Source organism: Trachemys scripta, chromosome 5, assembly GCF_013100865.1.
Source record: "Trachemys scripta elegans isolate TJP31775 chromosome 5, CAS_Tse_1.0, whole genome shotgun sequence".
NCBI classification, from domain to species: Eukaryota; Metazoa; Chordata; order Testudines; family Emydidae; genus Trachemys; species Trachemys scripta.
The window spans coordinates 30,092,429-30,120,143 of NC_048302.1; the positions used below are offsets into that span (position 1 = coordinate 30,092,429).

Genomic DNA, 27,715 nt, shown 5'->3' on the forward strand with positions numbered 1-27,715 from the left:
AAGTACTTGCCTCACAAACATGAATTTAAAACAAATATGCTGCCATATTTACATAGTCAAACCAATATACTCAAAATAAAGATATTCTTAGTAAATACTGCCCCCTAGCAACATCAGGGAAGAATAACTGTGTGCTAGGACTCTGGATAAAACTTTCACCGCAGTGATTTTCAACCTTTTTCCACTGGAGCTCAAACTGCAATGGATTTGCGGGCTGGTGGGTCTCCCTGCATCTTCCCTTCAAATGAGTACTGCTCAATATTTTAAAGAAAATTTACACAGTACTCAATAAGAGCAATATTTGAACTTCATAGACACTAAGTCACATGAAAAAAAAGATCAGCTGAACTTCCACATCAAAAGAGAATTAGCAAAAACAATGAATCAAAATATATACTTTCATTACAACGTAAAAGTACATTTCTCTGAGAAACAGCCTGAGATCATGAGTTGCAGTCCCATAAGTATCAATGTTTACTAGATAAGGTTGAGTTTAGTTGTACACATAAAAGCAGCGATACAACCACTTTTTAAAAAAAAATCTATGAAGAATACAGCCTATCCTCCCCAAAATTAATGCAATTATCATTTGAATGCACAATGAGTTTTCTGAGAATTTACAAAAAGTAGATTTACACATTAGGTATCCATTTTGAGAAGGAAATTCCCAGAAAAAAAACATTGTTAAGATAGAGTTAAGGTTGTGAGTATCTATCACAATTTAGGAGTAAAATATATTACAGGATCATCATCATCATCTACAAAACAATCCAAGTCTGAAGACAAGTTTGGTTCAGTATTTTTATTAATTGGCAAGGCAATTCTTAAAAGAGAAAACTTAATTACTGTAACTGCCAACATGTGATATACATTTCTTTAAGTAAATGCCAAATTTACAAACTGAATAAACATATGTACAACACATATTTAGTGTGATTTTCAAACACTCATAACTTTGATAAATTTAAACATTTTTCCTCACAAACCAAATACTTACAGGAACTTATGAATTGCCATACTAGATCAGACCCAAGGTCCATCGACTCTACGTACCCTGTCTCTTACAAAGGCTATTCCAGATGCTTCAGAAAGCATAAGAATCCTAAAGGGGACAAATGTGAGATAGTCTGCCTCCCACATTAGGTCTCCTCCTAAATGATATAGTTAGAGACTGGCTTAAATCCTGAAGCATCAGGTTTAATGTCCCTTCCAAAGTTTTTATAATTGTGACAACCCTGCATATTCCTGATAGCCATATAAATGTTGAGTCCATTTATGAATCTTGATAAGTTTTGGCCTCATTGACTTCTTGTGACAAAGTGGAAGCCAAGCACAGAGAATTAAAATTACTTGTCACAGGTTACCCAGCAATATTGTGGCAGAATGGCAGGACTAAAACTCAAATTTCATGTCTCCTATTTCAGTGCCCTATCCAGATACTGGTAATGAAGGCCCTGAAACTCTAAACACTTATGCACATACTTAATTTTAATTTCTGAAGCACAGTGTAAGTGCTTAAATGAACTATTCATATGCTTAAAGTTAAGCACATGCATAAGTGTTTGAAGGACTGGGGACAGAGTACCCATAAGCAAGATAAATGTAAAGGATTAAACCCAATTCCATCCTTCCCCATCTCTCATCCCAAATATGTAAATTAAAAAACAATTGCTTTTCTATTAAATGAAAATTAAAAACCAGCCATCATACACTCATGACTGAACAAGTGTGTGCTTGCAAGAGAGAATAGTATATTTCAGTAAGAACAGTTTAATTCAGGCTTCCAAGGGTAGTTATAAACAAACTGGAAAATAAAAAGAACGAAAAATACATTGGCAACGGAGTTCTTTTAACTCTAGTTAGATAAACCCTTATTACAGACACCTCCTGCATATCACTGAATCCAATTTCAGGTGTCTGTCTATGACAGCAGCATTACCAAGATGATATTAAGTAACTGCAGCCAGACCTTGTCATCTCTGTTAATGGCCAGCTGACAACTGTGTCTAGCTTCCATTATTTGCAGCTGAAAGTTATTCAGAATAATTTATGGATACAGTTTTCCTTCTAATAACGTGGCTCATTTCCTTGTTTCTCTTCCCTTAAAAATGGACGGATTTTGATGTTAGAATTATTAGCAAAATACAGAACAGATGTTATAAAACATTATATAAGTTCATACTACAAAACAGTGAAAAATAAAAAAACCCTGTGAAATTCACCTTACGGATATCTCCATTGACATGTAAATCACATAGCCACAGCAATATATTTAATCCAGGCACCACACCAGCTAACAATATTCACAACTATTCAAGCTTCAGCAGCATTCAATATTCTGAGAGCTACATGACCCAAAGTAAATGGAAGGGTGCCAGGAAACACAATTCTTCCTGCAGCAGGAGCCTGCTTTTCAATGATGAAAGATTAATCAGGGTTTACTTTGATAGGATTAGTACTCAAGCACGAAACTCTGGTTCAGATCTCATTACTGAAGTGCATATCCTTCACCTTGATGGATCTGGGCTGTCTTGTTACAGGTGCAAAAACACCCCTCTCTCTTACTAATCTAAAAGGCAGAACAGGAAAAAGAAATATTTTGATGTGACAGGTGATTTAGAAAGAATGACTCCTCTTAGCAGCTAGGCTTTAGAAAAGTCAGGGATCGCCAATACATTTATTTGTATGATGCAAATACTTTTTTTTTTTTAATGTATAGTTGTACATCATAATTGGTATATATTTTGGATTCTCTATTCTACTCCCTTCATTTGTCATCTTTCTTAGGCTTTCGGATCTCTGGGACAGGCCTGAGTCTTGATAGTGATTGGGACTCCTGGCTACTACCATAATACAAATAAATGTTGTTTAATTATTCATATCTCATCTACAATTTGTCTGAGGGCCCGCAAGAGGCCCACGATTGGAGTCATTGTCTGAGGAGCTCTGTGGATGGGTTTCTGTAGTGGGTCCATGCAGGATGGTGTGGATGGCAATGATAGGGATAGGCAAAAGGATGGGACAGGGAACATACATATTCTATGTTGCTATTCTAATTCACATGCTGAATTAATGGACACAGTATGTTTGCATGGCTATGCTGCAGCCCTGTGCCCCAGCCCCAGCCCTATGTTGGGAGCTTGCATTTTGCTTTTTCAAAGTCCTGTGCATTTCATCTGTGTATATATATCTCCTCAATATTTATTCCACTCTATATGCATCCGAAGAAGTGGGCTGTAGTCCACGAAAGCTTATGCTCTAATAAATTTGTTAGTCTCTAAGGTGCCACAAGTACTCCTGTTCTTTTTTGCGGATACAGACTAACACGGCTGCTACTCTGAAACCTGTGTTTTGTCAATGGCCTTGACAAAGTTCTTCATCAGACCCAGCTTGATTTGTAAGGGTGCTAACAAAATCTTCCTTGATTCAACAAGTGGTGGATGCTGAACACTTTTCCTCCCAGGCTCCAATGACTGTCGGAGTGGCCAATCTTTCTTGATGTAGTGGGAATCTCTTGCACGACTATCCCATTTGCAGAGAAAACAGCAGTACTTTGTGTATCCAGTCTGTAGACCAAGCAAGAGAGCAACAACCTTCAAATCGCCACAAAGCTGCCAATGATGTTGGTCATAGTTTATGCACCTCAAAAGTTGTTTCATGTTGTCATAGGTTTCCTTCATATGGACTAAATGACCAACTGGAATTGATGGCAAAACATTGCCATTATGCAGTAAAACAGCTTTAAGACTCGTCTTCGATGAATCAATGAACAGTCTCCACTCATCTGGATCGTGAACGATGTTGAGGGCTGCCATCGCACCATCGATGTTGTTGCAGGCTACAAGATCACCTTCCATGAAGAAGAATGGGACAAGATCCTTTTGACGGTCACGGAACATGGAAATCCTAACATCACCTGCCAGGAGATTCCACTGCTGTAGTCTGGAGCCCAACAGCTCTGCCTTACTCTTGGGTAGTTCCAAATCCCTGACAAGGTCATTCAGTTCACCTTGTGTTATGAGGTGTGGTTCAGAGGAGGAGGATGGGAGAAAATGTGGGTCCTGTGACATTGATGGTTCAGGACCAGAAGTTTCATCCTCTTCCTCGTCTGACTCAAGTGAGAATGATTCTGGTGCATCAGGAACTGGCAGTCCTTCCCTGTGGTGTACTGGGCGTATAGCTGATGGAATGTTTGGATAATGCACAGTCCACTTTTTCTTCTTTGACACACCTGTCCCAACTGGAGGCACCATGCAGAAGTAACAATTGCTGGTATCATCTGTTGGCTCTCTCCAAATCACTGGCACTGCAAAAAGCATAGATTTCCTTTTCCTGTTCAACCACTGGCAAAGATTTGTTGCACAAATGTTGCAGCATATGTGTGGGCCCATCTCTTGTCCTGATCTCCAATTTTGCAGCCAAAATAAAGGTGATAGGCTTTCTTAACCATAGTGGTTATACTGCGCTTTTGTGATGCAAAAGTCACTTCACCACAAACATAGCAGAAGTTATCTGCACTGTTCACACAAGTACAAAGCATCTCTGCTCACTTTGGCTAAACAGAAATGTGTCCCTTTGCAAAATCAAACACTGACAAATAAGAGAGCACGACACTGTATGATTTCTAGAGCTGATATAGGGCAATTTGTTCAGCAGATGTAAGCTTCGTTATGATTGCATCATCCATGACTTCTAGGAATAACATGATGCAATTCATATCATGTATGACGCAAGACCAGCTTCAGATTGCATCATTCATTGTTTTGCCTAAAAAGCAAGTACTGTCCAAACCCAGTCATAGATTTATTCATAGATCCAGTCAAAGATGTATTTTAGTCATTTCTGGTTTAAATTGAGATCCCTTCCCTTTATAACTCACTTATCCTCCGCCATTCCCAAGTCAAGGGTCGTATATACTGACCCAATAGCATACCTTGAAAACTAGAGCCAATCAACAATTTTAAGCATCATTTTCGTTCTCAGTGACCCAGAATTAGTAAAGTTTGACTACATTTATTTCAGAAGCATTTTGGCTGTAGAGCAGTGTTATTAGAATGTACTGTCATAAAGCTTGCCACGTATTTTTAATAACTGTTCTATTTATAACCTGACCAGACTTTTAAAAAGTGCTGCCCATATCAGTTAACAATGCTTCTTTTTACTGTCTTCAATGTGTCACCTCAGTACAGGCTTAAGGTATGTCTACAATACAGAGACTATGTCACCATAGCTATGCAGGCATAACCCTATAATGTTGACGTGGCCTGGTTTGATGGAAATGGTTTTTCCATTGGTGTAGGAAAACCACCTCCCTGGAATGGAAACGTTTTTCCATTCCAGTATAGCTGTGTCTACAGTGGGGACTAAGTGAACATTATTAAGTCGATCGGGGGATGATTTTTTTCACACCTCTGACCAGTTTAGCTATGTCAACCTAAGTGTAGACCCAAGCCTTAGTCTGTGACAGAAGTTAGCTAAATTCATTATTGAAAACATTCAAATTATAAATCTGAATGAAAAGTAACTAAATTTTGTGGACAGGCATTTTATTCAAATGACTCTTCAGCATTCTAGACTACTCAAAACTGCATGGCACTCTGGACAAAGGGGAGAATATTTGCGAAGTACGGTGGCAGCTGTGACAAGGTGCTATAATATCAAGAACACCTAGTTCTTCTTTTTAATGAATACATTCCCCTATTTTTTTTGCTATTGTGCAGTTAGAATTTTCACATTTTCCCATCTGAAGAGACTACTTTCCCTATTGGAATAAAGTTTCTGGGTCAGACACTTCGATTTAATACATTTCAAGAAGGTTCACTGACATACATCTACTCACTAATTTGCAAGAGCTGACATCATGCATTAAAAAGTAAGTAGTCCATGAAGTTTGTATTTAATTAACTTGCACAATTTTTTTATTCTGTTTTCAGTTGTTTCATGGACTAAAAACATTAAATAGTCACTAAATATTCATGTTTTTTTTCCAAGTCAATACTTTTTACATTATTGACCCTGACATTAAAAATAAAAATCAAACTTTGTTTTTAATTTGCAGTAGACAGTGTATTTTATCACTTCTTCATACACTCATTCACTAACTGATTGTAAGCACTGTGATTGCATCTTCCATGCCAAGAAAAATTGATATTTTTCTTTTAAGAATGAAGTTGAACCAACAACAAAAAGTTTAACTATCTCATCATAAGTAAGGCTTTGTCATGAGGTTGCGGATGTCGTGAGGTACCCCCGCCGCCTGAGGCAACGTCCCCCAAGCTCCTAGCCACCGCAGGCAGGGGGGTACCCCAGCGGCAGCACTGCCACCGCAGCAAGGGACACTGGCAGCTCCTTTGCCACTGGGGTGGGGTGGATTCCCGCAGCTCCCCCCCATTAGGGAGGCAGGGAGACCCTGCAGCTCTGAGCCCCCCAGCCACTCAGCATCTGGCCAGTCCCTTCCCACTGTATCATGGATAACTTTAGTAAAAGTCAGGGACTGGTCACGGGCTTCTGTGAATTTGTCTATATTGCCCATGACCTGTTCGTGACTTTTACTAAAAATATCCATGACAAAATCTTAGCCTTAATCATACGCCCTTCGAGAAATGCCACTCACCAGAATCAATGGGTAGGGGCCAGAGGTGAAAGGGGAGCAGTCCCAGTATCAAGGGAGGGAGACACTCGCCAAGGGACGACAATAAATAGCTCCTACCCTGGGAGTCTCCAGCACCCACTGGCCAGGGGGAGAAGCATGCTGATGGCCAGCACTCCCCTGCTCGCAGGATTTGGCTCAAGGCAGGAACCATATGGAGCATCTTCTGTCTCAGTTCAAGCGGACCATTCTACCCACCCAAACTAGGAATGGGAACCTGGCCTGACAGATGCTGTGGGACTATCCCACTGCCTGTTCAGGGGATTATGAAGGAATTTTTTCTCCCATGGGACAACTGGCGGAGGACCATGACGTTTTTGCCTTCCTCGCAACACCTGAAAGCCACAGTGGGTTAAGTAGGAACTCACTTAGTACCTAACTGAGGTACTGGGGTGAAGTTGTTTATTTGCTGAAACTTGTGGCCAGTTTCCAGTGAAGTTAGGAGAACAAAATGAACAGTTCCCAGGAGGTGAAAGACCTGGGATTTTGGTGGTGAGCTTTGGGCTCATGTGACAGGTGAGACCTTGTGGTCTACACTAGCTGAGGTCCCCACCCTGCTGTACCCTCTGTCCCCCTCTGGGGGGGGTAGGGTGAGGACAACCTACCTCGTGTTATGGGTTGTATGGTAAGGAGTCCTGTAGCTCTCTCCCCCCCCGCCCACTTGAGCTAAATAAATGCCTAGTACAAGAGATTATGGGTGATGGCAGGTAGTGTGCCTCAATTTAATAAAAGTTGTAGCCTGACACTTAATTATATGCATGTCGCTGTCCTCATTTTGCCACTGCGTCCACATCAAACTTCCAGTGTCAGAGGTAAAGTTTTTCCATATGCAACTTTCATTGTGTCAACAACAATTTAGAAACACCCTATTAGAATTACCCTCGCTTCCTTTTTTCTCCTCTTTAGCTTCATTATACAGCATTTACAAGAACCCTTAGCACTTACATCTGGAATAAAGCCAATTTCATTGAGATGGTTACTCAGCTCTGGGTCATGGAATGCAATCATCTGGGAGAACACTGTCAGGTATTCTGAAATGACAACAATGTTTAAGATCATTGCCAAAAAAAGACAACAACACACAACTGCACACTTAACTCACACACAAGGAATACATGTATCTGGAACAGTATTAATTATGAAGCTTGCACTTTTCTTTATACATACAACACCATTTTAACTATTATATTATCCATTAGGATTAAATACGTTTTTAAAAAGCCATTTTAAGTTTTTTCTCCTCTCCCTGTTTATACCATGTGCATTTTCAACAGTACACAGCTTCTATCTCCTCTACAATTAGGCTTGGTCTAACACTAGGAACTTATCCTGGTATAACTATGTTGCTCAGGGGTATGGAAAATCCATACCCCTGAGTGATATAGTTATACCGACCTAACCCCCAATGTAGACAGGCCTATGTAGACAGGACCAGCTTCTCCTGTCAACATAGCTACCATCCCTCGAGGAGATGGAGTATCTACGCCAACAGGAGACGTTCTCCCATCAGTGTAAGAAGCATCTTCACTAAGCGCTACAACGGTGCAACACTGTACGTGTAGATAAGCCCTTACAGCTTTCCATACTTCCTTTTCTACTCAGATACAGCTAAAACAAATGGAATACTTGGTTGGTGCTCAGCAAGTAACACACTTGCAAATTACACAATTAAAAAATAGCAAATATTTCAGCATGAATATGAAGTAGGCCTTGGGCATATCACACTGATTAAAGTAAATTGGAACCAGGTTCTTCCAGTAATTTCCAGGAACTGACTTGCACTGAAAACTACAAAGATATCACCATGCTAAACGTATTTGCTACTAAGTGAACTTGTTTACATCATTATGTGGATTGAAGTGTTAAGCCTCTCCTCCCTTTATTAATACCAATCTTCTTTATTTTCCTTTCTGGGGAGGGAAAAGAATTATTACAGGACAGATTTAATAATGCATCTCCAGTTCTACACATCAGACTGAAAGGGACAGTTTAACCCAATTGCCTTAATCATCATTCACATTTAATTTCGGAGGAGCAAAAATGGAAGCTCATCCCCTTAAAGGCTTCTCTCCACTTCCTCCCCCTTACACACAATTTCATTTGCCTTTCTGCAAGTCGAGCCTTTCTTAGAATCAGAATCAAGAGACTTTATCCTTGCAATTTCATGACAGGTTGCATTTCCCTTTCCCTTCCACAAAGTTCTCAAATTTCCAAACAGTGCTGCTGCCTGACACTGCATAACCCTGCCCCAATGGCAGAGATTTCCAGGTCCCTCCATCAAAGGCTCTTATAAGGCAGCATCTTCATGCCAAGGAGTCATAGCCAGACACCCTTTAATAATAGCTTCTTAAGTGAACGGTCAGTAAGTGCTGCTACAGTGCCTTAGGAAGTCCCCAAACTGCTCCCTCCTTAATTTGCAAGCATTCCATTTACAAATACTGGTATCAGGGCTTGTCTTTTATCTTGAGTTATCTTCATTCAGTCAACACCCTGAGTTAGCCTAGTCCCAAAGAGTTCTCATACTGCAAATCAACCCTTGATCTGCACAATGGATCAGCAGCACAGAATGATTGGATTAGCAATATAGGGCTTGATTTCACTGACCAAAAAAAGATGTGTTTTACCCAAGGATAACTAATGCGCATCAGCTATCCCACTGTAAAACATAGTGACTATAAGGCACTTCAGTTTTACTGTGAAGTAAACTACATGAGGTTAATCACAGGTCGGGAGTGGGAGGGGTGAAGGCATAATGCTGACCTCGCCGATCTACCTCGCCATGAATATTTTTATTAAAGCTAATGTTTAAAATCAAATTTACACAAGTTAAGGGGGAAGGTACTGTACATCTGGGGTCAGGCTTGAGTTATGAGGGATTACAGGTATGCGTTACAAGGTTCACAGGATACATAAATAGTACATAACCAGCATAGACCCAGACTGGGGTGCGGGAGTTTTTTAAAACATCAGTGGATAAGTGGTCTCAGGTATGCCACCCATAGAATGTATTTAAAGTCCAAGTCAGTATTGGTGTAGTGAATAAGTACATGGGTGGGGTGCATCCCTTGGCTCGTCAGGGAAGGAAGGAAGGAAGTGGGTTATTTCCCTGACCGGCATTCTCGCTTACTCAACCTGGTACTGACGGTATCCTGTGATGTGTTCCGTGTAGATGTCTCTGGACCACCTGATGGTGTCAGACACCATGAGCTGTCTCAAGAGCCGGGCGTAGCGTCGACTGAGACTGCACGCTTCTCAGCACCAGCTCGTTGGGAGGGTCCCATACACCCAGAGCTCCCACAATCAGGGCGTGGATCTGGACCTTGTAGCCCTGGGCACAAGTCCCCTGTCTCCACTTAGGATTTTGCAACAAGATAACAATCACGTGTTTGTTATCTGACCATAAAAATCACGTTTTTAAGAAGTGAAAACTAAGACAGCGTAGCTGCATCCTCACTGCATTACTAGCGTCAGCATCACTCAAATTTTAACTCTCATATTCTGACAGAACAGCTAGCTAAAGTTTAAAGTACCACTTAACTTGAGCTAGAGATTTTTATGCATGAACAGGAGTCATGTTAGGGGCAACACAAGTTATATCTTGAGCTAATACTGCAGTGAAGACAAGCCCCCCAGTCTCATTGTATGCATGTATTATCCAAATAAACTGGTTGGACAAGCCACGCTTAATTTAGCTTTCCTCACATTCACAGTACTCACACATTTGCGTTAATAAAATACCCAGCAACCATGGGTAAGGTACAGGGCTTTTCTACACTTACAGCACTGCAGTAGCACAGCTGCACCCTCTGCACTGCTGTATTGCTTAGTGAAGACGCTACCTAGGTTGACGGGCGAGCTTCTCCCTGTCGACATAGCTCTGTCTACACCAGGGGTTAGGTTGGTATAATAATGTCACTCAGGGGTACGGATAACATAGTTATACTGACATAAGCTGGTAATGCAGACCAAGCCATATAAAGCCAGTAATCACATACATTCAGATGTGTGCAGATGAAAACAGATTCACAATTAACTTCCCTCAAGAACATTTCCTTTTAAACACAAAATCTGTGCCTCTGGTGGTTCTGCACAGATATACTATAGTTTGTTAAATATCATTTTTATTTGTATAGCCAGACTCATAAAATATAATTATTGTGTGGGATTACATGATTAATGAAGGGTCTACTGAAGACACACACTCCTTCATGAAAACATATCATTTAGGTCCTGACAAACACTGTTGGCTGGAATTTTATGTTATGAATCTTTGGCATAATTTGATATTCTATAGCTATAAACCTTTAATTGCTCTTACATCTTACTTCATATGGGGAAATGCATCTGATAAATCTGACATAAATTGTGCTTTAACTGCTTAGGGCAGGCTCAGAAATTAGATATGCTGCATCTTTCTGCACTGGGAAAGATTTTTATTCCATTAAGGGGTGAGGTGCTAAAATTGCAGTGATGTAATCAGACATGATCCATCCTGCCATGTTCCTCACAGTGTCTCCAGGGAATAGGAAAGAGCTCAGCACACCAAACTAAACAAACCATCACAAAACCTTCCTTTAAAACTGTATTAATTTGTTGACATTGAACACCACCAGCTAGAAACTAACAAATCAGAACCCACAGTCAACAGTCCAGCTAGTCCAATATCCCCAGACCAGATGCTGCAGTGCAAGATGAAAAGACCACATAATACATTTACTTATGCAATATCAAACCATGTTTCTATCCCCATCTGTTAATTTTTTCAGGCCTGGACACATGAAGATCAAGAACTCTCATTATATCCTAGTTAGCAACACTACAAATGATATTCTTCTACATATCACTATCTCAAACTTTAAAAAAAAAATCTCACTAAGCTACTGGCCTTAAAAAGGCCTAAACCAGTTAATTCCACAGACAAATTATTTATTGTATAAAATAACAGTTGATTTTATTCTTTAAAAATATGCTTCTTTAGTTTCATGAAGTGCCCCTTTGCCTTTATATTATGATAGAGTGCAAACAGAATATCTCCTGACTGGCCTTCTACATGCCATTCATTATTTCATGTGTCCTGATCACACATCCCCTCTCACTTATCTCCATTCCAAACTATGCAGTCCTAATCTTTTAGTCTCTCCTCATATTACCGTCTATCCCAATCTTAATGTCCAATCATTTTTGTTGACCTTCTAAGAACTTTCCCATGTCTTTTTGGAGATGAAGGGAGAAAATAAATGCTGTTCCTCAGTAGAAGACATACAGGGAAAGTATTGTAATACTTTATTTATTTGTGGATTATAAGTGCATGTGGTGCATTTCAGCAAGATCTATTATTTGTTAAACAGGTACAAATCGTAGTAACCAATGAGAAAAAGTGAAGCTATGTATCATGTTTGACAACATCTACCTTTTTAGCATTAATTTTCCAACTCTCTCCCCCCTCTGCTCAAAAAAAAAAAAAGCAAGAGAGATTTCAAAAGTATTTTCCTGTATGCTCAAACTAAAGTTTCTGCAGAATAATGTTCTGTTCCTTTTCATACAGCTGCCAACTTGACTCCCAAGACAAAAAAACATTGTTAGGTCAACAGAGACAATGCCCTAACCAAGCTATTAAGACACACTTCTGACTCATGAATCTTATGAACAGTTTGTTAGAATTGCTGTCAAGTGGGCATTTAAGGGCTAGTGATGGGGAAAAGGATGACAAGAAGGACATCAGAGTGTAGATTGAAGTAAAGATCCTGTTTTTAAATTTGTTATTCAGATAGGATGGCTTCAGCAAATCTTCTCTGGGAAGCTTCTTAATCCTCCCAAATTTCTTCTCCACTTTGTCTCCATGTTAAAAGGAGACGACAGCCCACCCCTCCACCTATTTACTTATAGGGCTACTGAGGGCAAGAAATAACAACCAGGAACTATGAAGCAGTTACCTTAGGGCTCCGGAAGACTTGTCCTCAGCTCAGTCATACAACTGATCTATGTTGAAAAATTACATTCACATAGCTAGTTCTCTCAGGAGTGTGAAAAATTTACAACCCTGACAGATATAGGCCATGGCTACACTACAGCTTAAGTCGACATAAGTTACATCATTCAGTGGTGTGAATTAGCCATTTATTAACGTATGCCAATTTAAGTGCCAGTGTGCGTGACGCTATGCTGGCAGGAGAGCTTCTCCCGCCAACATAGCTACCACCGCTCATGGGCACTGGAGTAATTAAGCTGACAGGAGAGCTCTCTCCTGTCAGTGTAGAGTGACTATACCAGATTGACACTAGATGCAGCTGTGCCGCTGGAAGCTCTCTAGTGTAGCTATAGCCATAGTTAAGCCAACATAACCTCTGGAGTAGACAGGACTCAGTCAACAGAAGAATTCTTCCATATACCTGGGTAGGGTGACCAGATGTCCCGATTTTATAGGGACAGTCCTGATTTTTGGGTCTTTTTCTTATATAGGCTCCTATTACCCCCCACCCCCTGTCCCGATTTTTCACACTTGCTGTCTGGTCACCCTATACCTGGGCCACCACCTTTCAGGAAGGTGGATTACCTACAGTGAGGGGATGATCCCTACCATCGTAGCACGTGGCACACTGCAGCTGTGCCACTGTAGCACTTTAACTGTAAGCATAGGGCACTCCCCTCAGACTCTTGACCCTCTACTGAAGTAAATGTATTCTCTAAACACACTGGTATCTGCTGCTCCTCTCGCCTTCTGCTCTGAAGCGGACTGGCAGTCTGCAATAAAGTGGCTTTGGATTGCCTCAATGATAGACCACCATGACAGAAAGTGCAGAGGGAGTCTTTTTAGGATTTTGATTTCATTACATTGATTGGTTCCTGCTTAAAACTGCTTCAGAGAGCAGCAAGCATTTTTTTTTGCTGCTGCTGCTTCTGTTTGTTGGTTAGTTTTTCATCTTCACACGCTTCCCTACTTATTTTTGTTTTGGTTTTGCCGTTGCTCCTTCACTTACTACCCTGGTCTTCTAATAAGCTACTTGAAGGTATAAGTAGGTATTTCTATAATGCTGAAAGGTTATGCTTCTACTTCTGTCAATTAAAAAGCCACTGAAGAAAAAACAAATTTACTGAAAACACAGTATAAATAACTACTCCATAAACTCTCTTATTAGAAGAAAAGGGAAACAAACACCAACCTACCTTGAATGACATGAGAATTATCCTTCAAAAAGAAGTTATACAGGTACTTGGGAATAAAAGCAGACATGCAGGCATAGGCAAGAGCTAAAAGAGAATTAGGACAAGCAACATTAGGTAGAAAGGCAGAGTGTACAAGAAACATCTTTACACTGGAAAACATTCATTACTAAAGAAGTATTTATACCTGATTTGTTATCAGTCTGCACACATAGTAACTAACAGTGTAAAATGCATGAAAAAACACTTTTCCTTTAAAAAAATATTTTAAAGCTACTCAAGAAATATGATATTGCTACTGATTATGCAATGAACAATCCAAATAAATTCAGTTTTACCAGGTATTGGTTTTGAGGTGAAGTACAAAAATTTGGGACTTTCAGATCAGTAGTGTTCCCATATCAATTATTGTAATATAGGCATTAACCTTGTCCAAGTTCCAAAACTTGAGTGACCACATCTGTCTACCTAAGGTCTGCTTCTGGTTGCAATGGAATTTTTTTAAAGAATTCTTTAGGAATGAAGGATAATCTTGTGGCTATGGCACAGAACTGAAACTCAAGAGATCAGAATTCAATTACACAGTCTGCCACAGACTTCTTGACACTGGACAAGACACTTCATCTTAGTGACTCACATTTTTTCTACCTCTTCTAATTATAATTTTGATTATTAGACTGTTTCTATTGTATAGAAATTCTTATTCCACCCTCACCACCATAGTACTTGAGTGCCTTCCAAAAGCACAATAAGTGATGTGACTAACATCTGCCCTGTGTGATTTGGTCTCCCTTGCTCTCTCTAGTACATACAGCATCTAGCAAAATGGGATTGTGATCTAGGTTGTGGCCTCTAGCCTTACAAGAACACAAACAACTGCTACAATAAATCTTTATTACCAATCCTAAACTGTTTATTTTTACTATGCACTGATAAGTTGCTCTTGATTGGTTTCTTATGTCCTATCAATGGCAAAGAAATGACTATATTGTACTGCTGTCTGCAAATGACAGGAAAGGTTACAACTTCTAAACTAGCAGAATATGAGAGAGACAGCTTTGGAATCCTGCAGTGACATAAGAATCCAGGGGCTGGGATGGTCCACTAAGCCCATCAAGATTGTGAACCACCAAGACAAAGGGTATATATATCCTGTCAATGGATGGAGCAGTCACAATCCCTCTCAATTCCTCTCTCCCAACAAATCTTTGTTTTGCCTGAACTGAGACTAAGCTATCTGGTTTTCATGTAGGATCTTACTTGAGCTAAGGAAAGCTAGAATCAAGAGAGTAGAAACCAGGCTCCACTACAGAACATTCACAGAAAAAGAGGAATGTATATATGTATATTACAGAAGTGCTGCTGGCAGGACTATAGGTAAAAACAAATTTTGTACCTAAAGTAGGGATTCAACCACTTTGTTACCTGAAGGAAATAGTGTATTGTCCCCAAAATTTCAGCACTGTGTCTTTCAGTACAGAAAAGACAGTTACTTACCTGTACAGTAACTGTTGTTCAAGATATGGGCGCAGACATGTATTCCACTTAGGCGTATGCACACGCAGTGCACCAAAGTCAGTGAACTTTGCCTAGTAGTACCATAGGAGTGGTGCTCACACCTTCTGTACCCTTCTCCCCGCCCTCTCCTGGCTAATTAAGGGCTAAGCCCCAAACCCCCTCAGTTCCTCCTCACAGAACATCAGAGTTGAAACTGATTCAGAGGGGAGGAAAGGAGGGCCATGGAATACATGCCTGCACCTGCATTTCGAAGAATAGTTACCGGACAGGTAGGTGTTTTCTTCTTCGAGTTGTTGCAAACATGTATTCCACTCAGATGACTCACGAGGCATTGTGACTCACGAGCAGAAGGAGGTGGGGTTCGGAGTTAACTGAACTAATAACTGCCTTCCCAAAATTTACATCTGATCTAGATGCAGTTGTAATAGGATAATGCTTGGTAAAAGTATATATGGAAAACCAAGTCTACAAATGTAAAATATCAAAAAGTCACTATGAAATGCAGTTGATGTAGCATGGGCCCTTGTCAAATGAGCTCTTAAGCCAAGGGTGGGCAAACTATGGCCCAAGGGCCGCATCCAGCCCTTCAGACATTTTAATCCTGTTCTCAAGCTCCCACTGGGGACCAGGGTCCAGGGCTTTCCCTGCTCCGCGCGTGCTGTGGCTCCATGCGGCTCCTGGAAGCAGCAGCATATCCCCCCTCTGGCTCCTACACGTAGGGGCAGCCAGGCGGCTCCGCATGCTGCCCCCACTCCAAGCACTGCCTCCACAGCTCCCATTGGCTGGGAACCGTGGCCAATGGGAGCTGCAGGGGCAGCGCTTGAGGACGGGGCAGAGCACAGAGCTGCCTGGGCGCGCCTCCGCATAGGAGCCAGAGCGGGGACCTGCTGCTGCTTCCAGGAGCTGCTTGAGGTAAGCGCCTGCACCCCTGATCCCCTCCCGCACCCCAACCCTCTGCCCCAGCCCTGATCCCCCTCTCCCACCCTCCAAATCCCTCGGTCCCAGCCCGGAGCACCCTCGTGCACCCCCCCAACCCCTCATCTCCAGCCCCACTCAGAGCCCGCACCCCCACCTTGAGCCACACACCCCCTGCATCCCAACCTCCTGCACCCTGAACTCATTTCTGGCTCCACCCCAGAGCCCACACGCCCAACTGGAGTCCTCCCCCCCAAAAAAACCCCTAACCGCCAATTTCATGAACATTCATGGCCCGCCATACAATTTCCACAATCAGATGTGGCCCTCAGGTTAAAGTTTTCCCACCCCCGTCTTAACCTCTGTGGAGGCCAATTCTGAACTGTCCCATAAGCCACTGTAATATAGGATGTTATCCATCTGGAAATTGTTTGCAAGGAGGCCACTTGACCCTTCATTTAATCCACAAAAGAAACAAAAAGATGAGCGTGACAAGCGGCTGGAGATACCCAGAGCTGTGAGACACAGTTACTCCTCTCGGCCTCAGGAAGTGGTAGGAGCTTTGCTGTAGCTAAACTGTGCCAACTCCCTGGCACACATCCTCCTTTGCCTTGCCAGCAAACTTCTCAGGGCTCTCCCAGCCCCAACCTTGCCCAGTAGGTAAGAGTCAGCTCCAGCGCCTGAGTTCCTCAGAGATGTCGCTGCAATGCACTGCCCTATCACTGTCCATACACAGCAGATTTTAAGTTCACTGCTCCTTTAAAGAGACCAACAGCTGCTTGACTGGAGATGACAACCACTTTAAGTCAATCAAAGCACTGGTTTGGTTTAGATAAAAAGTAAAACAGGTTTATTCAATCAAAAAGGAAGATTTTAAGTGAGTTCAAATATAAGGGATAAAGATAGAAAAGGTTACAAACAAACAAAATAACTAGCTTAACAAGTACAGTCTTTGTTCAAGGTCACTTCCTTAACAATCTTCCTTTTCCAGCAATGTCTGACTAGCTCTTAGCTAGGATGCCCACAGAGCCTAAGGCACGGTTTTCCTGGTCTCTTCAAGTGAAGGATAACTTAAGGGTTCTCTACCCCTCTCTTTGTCATCCTGTAATCTTTTGCAAATCTTCTCTCTTAGAGTTCATTGGCCCTGCTTCATGGAGCTCAAGATAACAGATTTCCTTTGGACCAGAGGCTGAAACACCAAAAGAATCAGTCTGGCGTGATCCACCTTCAGCTTGAGGATGACCTGAGGAATGACTGGGATTGGGGGAGAAGCAAACATCAGAGCATATCCCCAATTCAGATGAAATGTGTTGGCTGAGACCCACTCAAAAGCAAAATTGTTGGCACTTATTGTCCTTTTTTGCAAACAGGTCAAGAGCAAGAATGTCCCATTATCCAAAGACAGACCTCAGCACACTACTCTTCAGAGACTACTGGTGATTCTGGGACAAAGTCCTGCCAAGACAATCAGCCAAGTAATTCTGGGACCCTAGTAAATGAATGGCTGTTGGGAATGATATTCTCTTTGACACAGAACTGCCAGAACTTTATCACCTCCGAACAAAGCTGCCTAAGTGAGCTACTCCCTTCTTGTTCACATAATGTATCATGGTGGTGCTGCTGGTGAGTATATGAATCACTCTGGCTTTGCTCTGCACTTGAAATACCCTGCACACTCTGTAAATGGCTTGACGTTCCAGGATGCTGTTATGAAAAAATGGTTACTAACATTTTGTAACAGTTGTTCTTGGAGGTGTGTTGCTCATGTCAATTTCACAACCCATCCTTCTACCCCTCTGTCAGAGATAAACCGCAATAAGAAACTGACAGGGTGCGTGGCCAGCAGCGCTCCCACCAGAGGGCGGTAGAACCGGCCTGATAGATACAACTGAGGAAAAAAATCTCTAGCTAGGTGTATGCGCACCACGTTCACTGTTGCCAGAACTTTTTCCCTCGGTGGTATCCATCAGACCGGTTCTACCGCCCTCTGGTGCCACGCACTTATGCGACGGTATAAGGGGCGCTGCTGGCCATGCACCCTCTCAATTTTTTCTTGCAGGTTAACTCTGACAGAGGGGTAGGAATGTGGGTCGTGGAATCGACATGAGCAACGCATTGCAAAGAACAACAGTTACAAAATATTAGTAACCATTTTTTCTTCTTTGAGTGTTTGCTCATGTCCATTCCATGGGTGACTCACAAGCAGTACCCTAGAAGGTGGGCTCAGAGATCATGGACATGCTGACTGCAACACTGCTCTCCCAAATCCGGCGTTATCTCAGACCTGTTAGGTGATGATGTAGTTAGATACAAAGGTATACACTGACGATCAGGTTGCGCCCCTGCAGATGTCCTGGATTGGGACTGCGCAAGGAATGGGCTCTTGTGGAGTGGTTAAGATGGCCGGAAACAGGACATTTGCCTGTTCGTAGCAAGCTCAAATACAGGCGGTTATCCAGGATGAGATCCTCTGGGCTGACACATAGCCGTGTCATCCTTTCTGCTACTTCTACAAAGAGTTGCGTGGATTTGTGGAAGGGTTTAGTCCTCTCGATATAGAAGGCGAGGGCACATCTGACATCCAATGAGTGAAATTGCCATTCCTCAGAGTTCTTGTGAGGCATTTGGAAGAAGACTGGCAGGAAAATAGCCTATTGCTATGGAACTGTGTCACCACCTTTGGCAGGAAGGCCAGGTGGGGGTGCAGGTGGACTTTGTCCTTGAAAGGCACCATGTAAGGCGGTTCTGACGTAAGGGCCTTGATTTCAGAGACCCTTCTAGCCAAGGTGATCACCACGAAGAAGGTAACCTTCCAAGAGAGAAGCAGCAGGGGGTATGATGCTAGCGTTTCAAAGCTAGGACCCGTGAGTCTTGACAGAACCAGGTTTAAGTTCCATAGAGGGATCGGCTCATGGACCTGAGGATAGAACCTCTCCAGCCCCTGGAGAAAACGGACCATCATCTTGTGCGAGAACACTGACCTACCACTCACTGGTAGGCCTTGCTGCTTTAAATGGAGCAAGTAGTCCAAGATAGACTGAAGGGAAGAACAAGGTGGAGAGAGAGCTAACTGAGATGCTCATATCGAAAAGCACTTCTACTTGGCCAGGTAGGTAACCCGTGTGGACGGCTTCCTACTACCTAGCAAGAGCTACCTAACCTGTTTCGAATAGGCCTGTTCTTCTGGGTTTAGCCACGTAGCAGTCATGCAGTTAGGTGCAGGGACGCAAGGCTCGGGTGAGGCAGTCAGCCGTGGTCTTGTGAGATTGGGTCCAGCCGGAGTAGGAGCAAGAGCGGGGTTACTACTGACAGATCCAGGAGCATGCCACACCAGAGTTGACATGGCCATGCCAGACCTATAAGAATAATTCTCACCTTGTCCTGCTTGACTTTTAGGAAGAAGTTGTGAACCAGAGGGATCGGCGGAAAAGCGTAGAACAGGCGACCAGTCCATGGGAGCAGGAAAGCGTTGGAGAGGGATTCCGGGCTGTGCTCACATAGCGAGAAAAACTGATGGCATTTCCTGTTCTGCTTGGTCGCAAACAGGTCTAACTGGGGAGACCCCCACCTTTGAAGATGAACCTGGTGACCTCCAGGTGAAGGGACCACTTGTGATGAGAGGAAAAGGATCTGCTGAAGTGATCCACCAGTATATTCCAGGCTGCTTGCTTGATGGTGGTGAAGGAAGGGGCTGGCTGGCTAAAACTGGATCCAGAAGGCCTCCTTCTCTGTGAAATATGTTCCTTCCTTCTGCCTAACAGTGAAGGATTAATGTCAGAAAAATAGATGTGAGCAATATTGCTGCAGTTGCTCTTGCCCTCCATAATGACATCTCTTTGTGGCTGGGGTATAAAACCCCAATGAATGTAAACTAAGTCCTTTATGCTCGGACAGAATTCTGTAACCATGAAGCTCTTCTTATAGTCACAGCTGATGCCATAATTCTGGAGAAAGAGTCTGACATGATCAGAGCCAAATGCAACAACGTTTTGGCCACCAGGTGGCCCCCTGCAATAAATGCATTAAACTCTTCCTTGGAGAATTTCATTAACATGTGCAAATTTGGACATAGTATCCCGATGGACAAAGTCATATTTAGATAACAGCGCCTGCTGATCTGTAATGATGAAGTAGAGCAATTTTTTCTCCCCTTCAAGTCCAACCTCTTAGACTCTTTGTCCTTAGGCGGGGACTTGCATCTCCCCAGCTGTAATCTGTTGTTCACTGCTGTCACAATGAGAGAGTTTGGGAATGGATGGGAATACAAACACTCAAAGCCCTTCATAGGAACGTAATACTATTTCTCAGAATGCTTTGTGGTAGGTGGGATATTCCAAGCTTCATATCAGTAGAGCCATCTTCCCTGGAGTTAAGGACTCGAAAATATCTAGCAATTTATGCGTATTCTCCTGCACAAACTCAGCCTGAATACACAAAGCAGAAGCCATAGGCTTCAAGAGGTCCTGGCATGACATCTTCAGGGACAGGAGAAGAAGAGTCCAGTACCATGGAGTCAAGCGGTGAGAAAGAAGAAGGGAGCAGGATGAATGGAGGTTCCTGAGGGAGAACTTTGTTCCTGTATGATAGGATCAGGCTGGAGCAGCTCAGGAGGAATGACCTCAGACTGTGTCTGAAATAGAGGTGGCTAAGGAAGACAGACTGCAGCCAGGATTGGTGACCTTGCCCCAGAATGGGTCGAAGAAGGGGATCTTGCAGACTGAGGAATGTCCCAAAAATTCAAAGAAGGCCAATGGGAATAAGGGTAAGACATTGGTAGTCACTAGGTACTAGACCAGGAGTGTCTACCCCAGCTGCAAGAAAGGTGCAGATCTTAGTACCAATAGTGATCTGAGGATTGTCTTAAGGACTTCCAAGAGCATTGCTTGCAAGGTGAGGGAGAGGAGGAAGATGACTCTGAACTTGATCTCGATATGCGCTTGAAGTCAGACAATGGTAACAGATGAACCACCCCTACCGGGGCAAGCAAATGACCAGCCTGGTCCAAAAACTATTATAGAGATAGCATTGATATTGAGGATGGATGAGCAGTTGATGCCTTCGGTACTGAAAGAAGCATCGCACTTCCACTCAGTACCAGAGCAAACAATATTGCCGGAGCAGAGGCTGATACCAATCCCAAAACAGTGTTGGTGCCAAGATATGGGTCCAGCAGTGCAGACAATGAGTGCCAAAAAGGAGGCTGACCCCAAGTCTGCACTGAGATTTATGTGTTGTAGAACACGTTGCTGATGAATGAGACACAATTCTGTGACCAAACCAGACGGCACCGAGGACACAGCAGAAAAAGCAGCGGCAGCCATGGCAGGTGAATGCTCCTGGATTATTGGGGAAACAGGAACAGAGAGACAGAGCAAGTCTGATGCCACCTGGTATGCCAATGGAATGGCGAACCACAGCCAGTGAGAGCTGCGATCGGCCGAACCTGCAGACGCAGCAGGTAAACAAACCGGCCCGGCCCGCCCGGGGGCTTACCCTGGTGGGCCGAGTGCCAAAGGTTGCCGATCCCTGTATTAGGGGAAAAGTGACCTCAAGCCTGGAGCAACGTCTTAGGTTGGCTCCGAAGGGTTCTGTGGGACTGGACAAAGTGACCAGTGCTGAAGCGGGTCTCATGGCCTGCTCCACGAGGTGTTGCTTAACAAGCCCCTCACCACTTGCATTCTCTTATTTAAATGACTTGCATTAATGTGTCCCTCTCCCAGGCACAGTAAGCACACATGATGGGCAATGTTTAAAACCTGGTGAGGGCATCCCACCAGGCTAAAGACTGCTGCTAACTACTACTACTACTACTAACGAAAAACCTAAGGTGGTACTACTAATCTGCTAACTAACTATGTACGGAAAATTCCAGAAATACTGGACAGAAAGAAAGGTGAGGTAAATTCCACACAGAATGCTCCGACTCAAACGTGGGGCGTGAAAGGGAACTGAGTAGCACCAATCTTAAATAACCAGGGGAGGACTAAGGAGCCAGAAGGCACAAGAGGCAGCCTTTGAGTACTGCTAGACAAAGTTCTCTGACTTTGGTGCACTGGGCGTGCACACACTTGAGTGGAATACACATCTGCAACCACTCGAAGAAGAATAAATGTTCTCAGTATCCGCAAGTGAATCTGGTAATTAGTTTTTAGTAAAATTAATTTAAAAATAAATCCTTCAAGAAAATTTAGCACTGGGTGACAGACCATTTGTTCTGAACGATTTTAGTAATAGAACTGAAGTTTCAAACTTCCCTTGTAGTTAAAACTCACTGAAATCTTGTTTATACCTGTTTGTGATATATAATGTGGTATATATAGCATGTGTGTACATACTGTATGCGTGGGCACATGAGGTGGATGGAGATATGGTTTTATTCTATAGAGAAGGTACTCACCTTCATTGTTAAAATTCAAGTACAGAAATGGTGCACAAAGTGAATCAAGACCTGAGGGAAGAAAAAATGCAAAGAAACTATGAAAAGCTGCTCTTTCACTATCATAACACATAAGATAAATGCATTCATTTATCAGAGAGACTTACATATTTAAGATGGATTAAGACACCTGTAATGTTACCCTTATTTTTTCTCCATATAGTACATTATGAAAACTGCAGGCAAATAAAAATATTTTAAAACCTGGAAGTACAGCACTAAGTAGATTATTTGGACTTTTTCCAGCCTTGTCACATTTTTCAGGAATGCTCCAGCAAGTTACTCCCCAAAAAATCTAACTTAATAACTGTTTAGTGCAGTTTTAACTTTGCACTAAGTAGCATTAGCCAACAGAACATTTTAAAAACAAAGTGGATGAAGTTTAAGGAATGCTAAAATGCAAGACGAAAGATCAATTTTTATAAAACACAATTGGGGCAAATTTGCATTACAAATAGAATGGAAAGTATAAGAACACTAGATTTTCAGTAATCCACAGATATATTCTCCAGACATTTCTACATTGACAGCTGTAAATGAACAACTGAATCCAAGTTTAAATTCTCCTGAACAAGAAAAAAGAAACAGCAGAGAAAAGAAACGTGTGTGTTTGGTTTTGATCTACTTAGGAAGCGTCTATATATTTTAAAGTAAATCTTCCCTTTTGTACAGATTTCCAACTGAATGGTTAAACTTATTAACATGTTGAACGCACCTTGCCAGTACACAAGATCAGGATGGGAAACTACCCAGGCCTTCAATACCCGTCTAAACTTTGCATGACCCTCTGGCGATGACAGCAGCTCATCGTACTGATGACAGCGAGGAATATCAACCTCAATCTGCAATACAGACAAACATAAAAAAAAGAGAACAGGGATATTAGAGGTGGCACCACAGAAATCCCACAACATTGAAAGAACTGGAATGCAGCCAAGGCATTTAGGTCAGACCACCAACATAAACATAATCCATTTTCTTCCTCACCTTCAAAAACAGAACTGGGGGAAAAGGGAGCATTCCATGAGTTGCTCACACAGATTAAAAATACAAAAGAATTCTTTTGAAATACAGCCCCCTCCCCTCAAAAATAAAAAAGGGCATTTTTTGTTGTACTGATTTCTAGCTCAACTCTCAAATTGCATCTCTCAGGATGCTAATGTCACTTAGTTCTTTATTGTAATAAAAGGCCCAATTTGATGAAAAAAAATTCTTGGGCTAGTTGAAAAGCCATTTGGTAGGACGTTAGCCATTTACTATTTGACAGGACTTCTTGGAGAACCTAACTAAACAGGAACCCATTTCCGCCGAGTACTGCATGCCTTCAGCATCAGTTGAAGCTGATGGGATTTGGGGATGATGTGTGTCTTTCAGAATCTAATTCCAAGGTGCATAGTAAGTGTTGAGGGGAAAGGGACTTTTTTTTTTTTTTAAATATTTGCTAGGTTGTTTATGACATCTTTACCTTTGGTTGTTTCAAAATATTGTTTTTGACTCAAATACAAGATTTCATTGTATGTATTTGTTAAATTTGTGTTACTATTGTTTGTTTTTGGTGGCCCTCCAATTTGCTTTGTGCAGAAAAAGCATATTACAAAACTGGGAGAAAAAACATTAACATTAAATAACAATCAGCAGCATCAGCTGCAGTAAAACAGTTGACTTACAAGTTAATAGGAGGAAAAAACCTTTGGCATTATCTTAAGTGACAGTACTTGAAACTAAAAAGGAATCTTACTTGTCTATCTGTAGGAATTGGAGTGTCCTTATCAATGGCATCATATTTTGTTTGAATGGCACCCTAAAGTGTAAGAAGAACACGTTAAATAAACAAAAAGCCCTTAGAATGTACAGAATCATAGAAATGTAGGACTACAAGGGACCTCAAAAGGTCTTCTAGTCCAGACCCCTGCACTCACAGCAGGGCTAAGTATTATCTAGACCATACCCAACAGGTGTTTGTCATCCAAAGATGGAAATTCCACAACTTCCCAAGGCAATTTATTCCAGTGCTTAACCACCCTGACAATTAGGAAGTTTTTGCTAATGTCCAACCTAAATCTCCCATGTTTTTTGTCCTATCCTCAGAGGTTAAAGAGAACAAATTTTCTCCCTCCTCCTTGTAACAATCTTTTATGTACTGGAAAACTGTTATCATGACCACCCCCTCAGTCTTTTCTTCTCCAGACTAAACAAACCTATTTTTTCCAATATTCTCTCATACATCATGTTTTCTACACTTTTAATCATTTTTGTTGCTCTTCTCTGGACTTTCTCCAATTTGTCCATATGTTTTCTGAAATGTGACACCCAGAACTGGACACAATACTCCAGTTGAGGCCTAATCAGCGCAGACTACAGCAGAATTACTTCTCGTGTCTTGCTTACAACACTCCTACTAATACATCCCAGAATGATGTTTGCTGATTGTTCCTTCCGAAGTGGAGTACTTTGCATTTGTCCTTACTGAATTTCATCCTATTTACTTCAGACCATTTCTTCAGTTTGCCCCGATCATTTTAAATTTTAATCCTAAATGCCAAAGCATTTGCAACCCTCCCAGCTTGGTATCGTCCGCAAACTTTATAAATGTACTCTCTATGCCATTCTCTAAATCACTGATGAAAATATTGAATAGAACTGGACCCAGAACTGATCCATGCAGGACCCCACTCAATATGCCCTTCCAGCTTGATTGTTAACCACTGATTACTCTCTGGGAATGGTTTTCCATCCAGTTATGCACTCACCTTATAGTAGTAGTTTATTTATGAGACAGTCATGCGAGACAATATCAAAAGCATTACTAAAGTCACGATAGATCTCATCTACCACTCCCCCCGCCCCCATCCACAAGGCTTGTTACACTGTCAAAGAAAGCTATCAGGTTCGTTTGACACAATTTGTTCATGACAAATCCATGCTGACTGTTACTTATCACCTTATTATCATCTAGGTGTTTGCAAATTGATTGCTTAATTATTTGCTCCATTATCTTTCGGGGTACTGAAGTTAAGAAATTACGGGTGTGTAATTCCCCAGGTTGTCCTCGTTCCACTTTTTATAGATTGGCACTATACTTCCCTTTTCAGAATCTATCCTGTCTTCCATGACTTTTCAAAGATAACTGCTAATGGTTCAGATATCTCCTCTCTCAGCTCCTTGAGTATTCTAGTATGTATTTCATCAGGCCCTGGTGACTTGAAGACATCTTATTTGTCTAGGTAATTTCTAACTTGTTCTTTCCCTATTTTAGCCTCTGAGTCTACCTCATTTTCACTGTCATTAAGTTAGATGTCCAATTGCTACCAAACTTTTTGGTGAAAAACAAACAAAAAAAGTCATTTAGCACTTCTGCCATTTCCACATTTTGTGTTATTGTTCCCCCTCCCAACCCCCACTGAATAACAGACCTACCCTACCCTTGGTCTTCCTCTTGCTTCTAATGTCTTTGTAGAATGTTTTCTTGTTACCCTTTATATCACTAGCTGGTTTAATCTCATTTTGTGCCTTTCTAATTTTGTCCCTACATATCTGTGTTATTTGTTTATATTCACCCTTTGTAATTTGACCTATTTTCCACTTTTTGTAGGACTCTTTTTTCAGTTTCAGATCATTAAAGATCTCCTGGTTAAGCAAGCGTGGTCCCTTGCCATACTTCCTATCTTTCCTACACAGTGGGATAGTTTGTTTTTGTGCACTTAATAATCTCTCTTTGAAAAACTGCCAACTCTCTTGAACTGTTTTTCCCCTTAAGCTTGCTTCCCATGGGATCTTATCTTACTTTAAAAGAGCAACGGACCTAATACACCTGGACTGTCCAGAAGAGGTTTGCACAGTGCAAAACACATGTTTTTTGGGGAAAATCCAGGCCTGGGAGTACAGTGGGGTCACCCTGCAAGTAGTAACCAAGGCTGCTAGAAGCCAGACTGTGGCTGGTGTTTGCTGACAGGCTGCTGGGATCAGAGCTGCTGGACCAGGACTATGGATATACCTAGACACTCAGGATATGACCTGCATGCTGTTTGTGAATAGCCTACACTGGGAGCTACAGCAGAGAAGCATTGAAGGCACCCCAGGTTGCACAGCTAATAGTGACAACCCTTCACTAGTCTGAATTGCACCCTGGAAGATCATAGTAGGATGGAAAGGAGATTTTTTTCTAGCCCTTGTTGATTGGGGAGGGGATTGCTAAGTGTATTTGTTGGAGTTATAATAATAATAATATATTGTTGTTAAATTGCAGTGGCATTTTTAAATATTGCCAAGGATGCCTAGGCACTTATCTTTTTTTGAAAAGTCAAAAATGAACTGAAACCCAGGCAAGTTCAACATTCCTTGGCTTTATAGAACGGAAATCATGAAGTGAAGCAAAAATTGCCCCAACATTGTATTTATTCACATAGTTTCAAATATTATTCTCACTTCATTGTTCCAAATAGTACAAAATGTACCTATCCAATCTTCATCCCTCCCTAGTATCTGTAATTAGTGTGAATCATCCTCTCTCTTACTCTTACCTCAACCCCCAGCAGGGCAGCCCAGGTTAAACCTCTCATAAGTGGAGGTATGTCAACTCTGGCTTCCTTCCAGACTTGATTTTTTTTGTATGGATAAGCCTGCAATAAATACATAAATAAATAAATAAATAAAAACAACACACACTACTTTCTTGAAACCAACAAGATCCTTCCTTTAGGAAAAATTTCTCCACCACTGGAGTCAAACACAGTAAATCTGCTTACACTTAATTAATGTATATAAATTTTACAATCTAAAAGAGATGCATTCATCTCTAAAAGACAAGGATTAAGCATTTACTTTTATTGCTTCAGATAATCCAGTCCAACATCCTTTTTACAGGAAAGAAAGTGCCTTTCACGTTTTGTTACATTTGAAAAGTTTAAATACAAGTAATGTCTGCAGTTTCTAATTTCTTCTGCATTAAGTATTTTTTTCATAGTATATATACCTGACTTTTTAAAAAACGTTGCAGAGTTAGTGCAATACTTATTACAATGTATAAAAAAAAAATC

General features: G+C 41.7%; 1 protein-coding gene across 16 annotated transcripts in view; it reads right to left on the reverse strand.

Annotated features, from left to right (window-relative positions):
- Positions 1-27,715, reverse strand: part of TBCK (TBC1 domain containing kinase) — a 232,523-nt gene that overhangs the window by 136,219 nt on the left and 68,589 nt on the right. For all 16 annotated transcript variants that reach the window (XM_034770805.1, XM_034770803.1, XM_034770808.1 and 13 more), the window contains 6 exons: positions 27,200-27,298; positions 24,418-24,480; positions 23,395-23,521; positions 22,641-22,691; positions 13,814-13,897; positions 7,595-7,680 (listed from right to left, as the gene is read on the reverse strand). In XM_034770805.1, the coding sequence (XP_034626696.1) occupies positions 7,595-7,680; positions 13,814-13,897; positions 22,641-22,691; positions 23,395-23,521; positions 24,418-24,480; positions 27,200-27,298 (510 nt within the window). The remainder of the gene's footprint in view (positions 1-7,594; positions 7,681-13,813; positions 13,898-22,640; positions 22,692-23,394; positions 23,522-24,417; positions 24,481-27,199; positions 27,299-27,715) is intronic.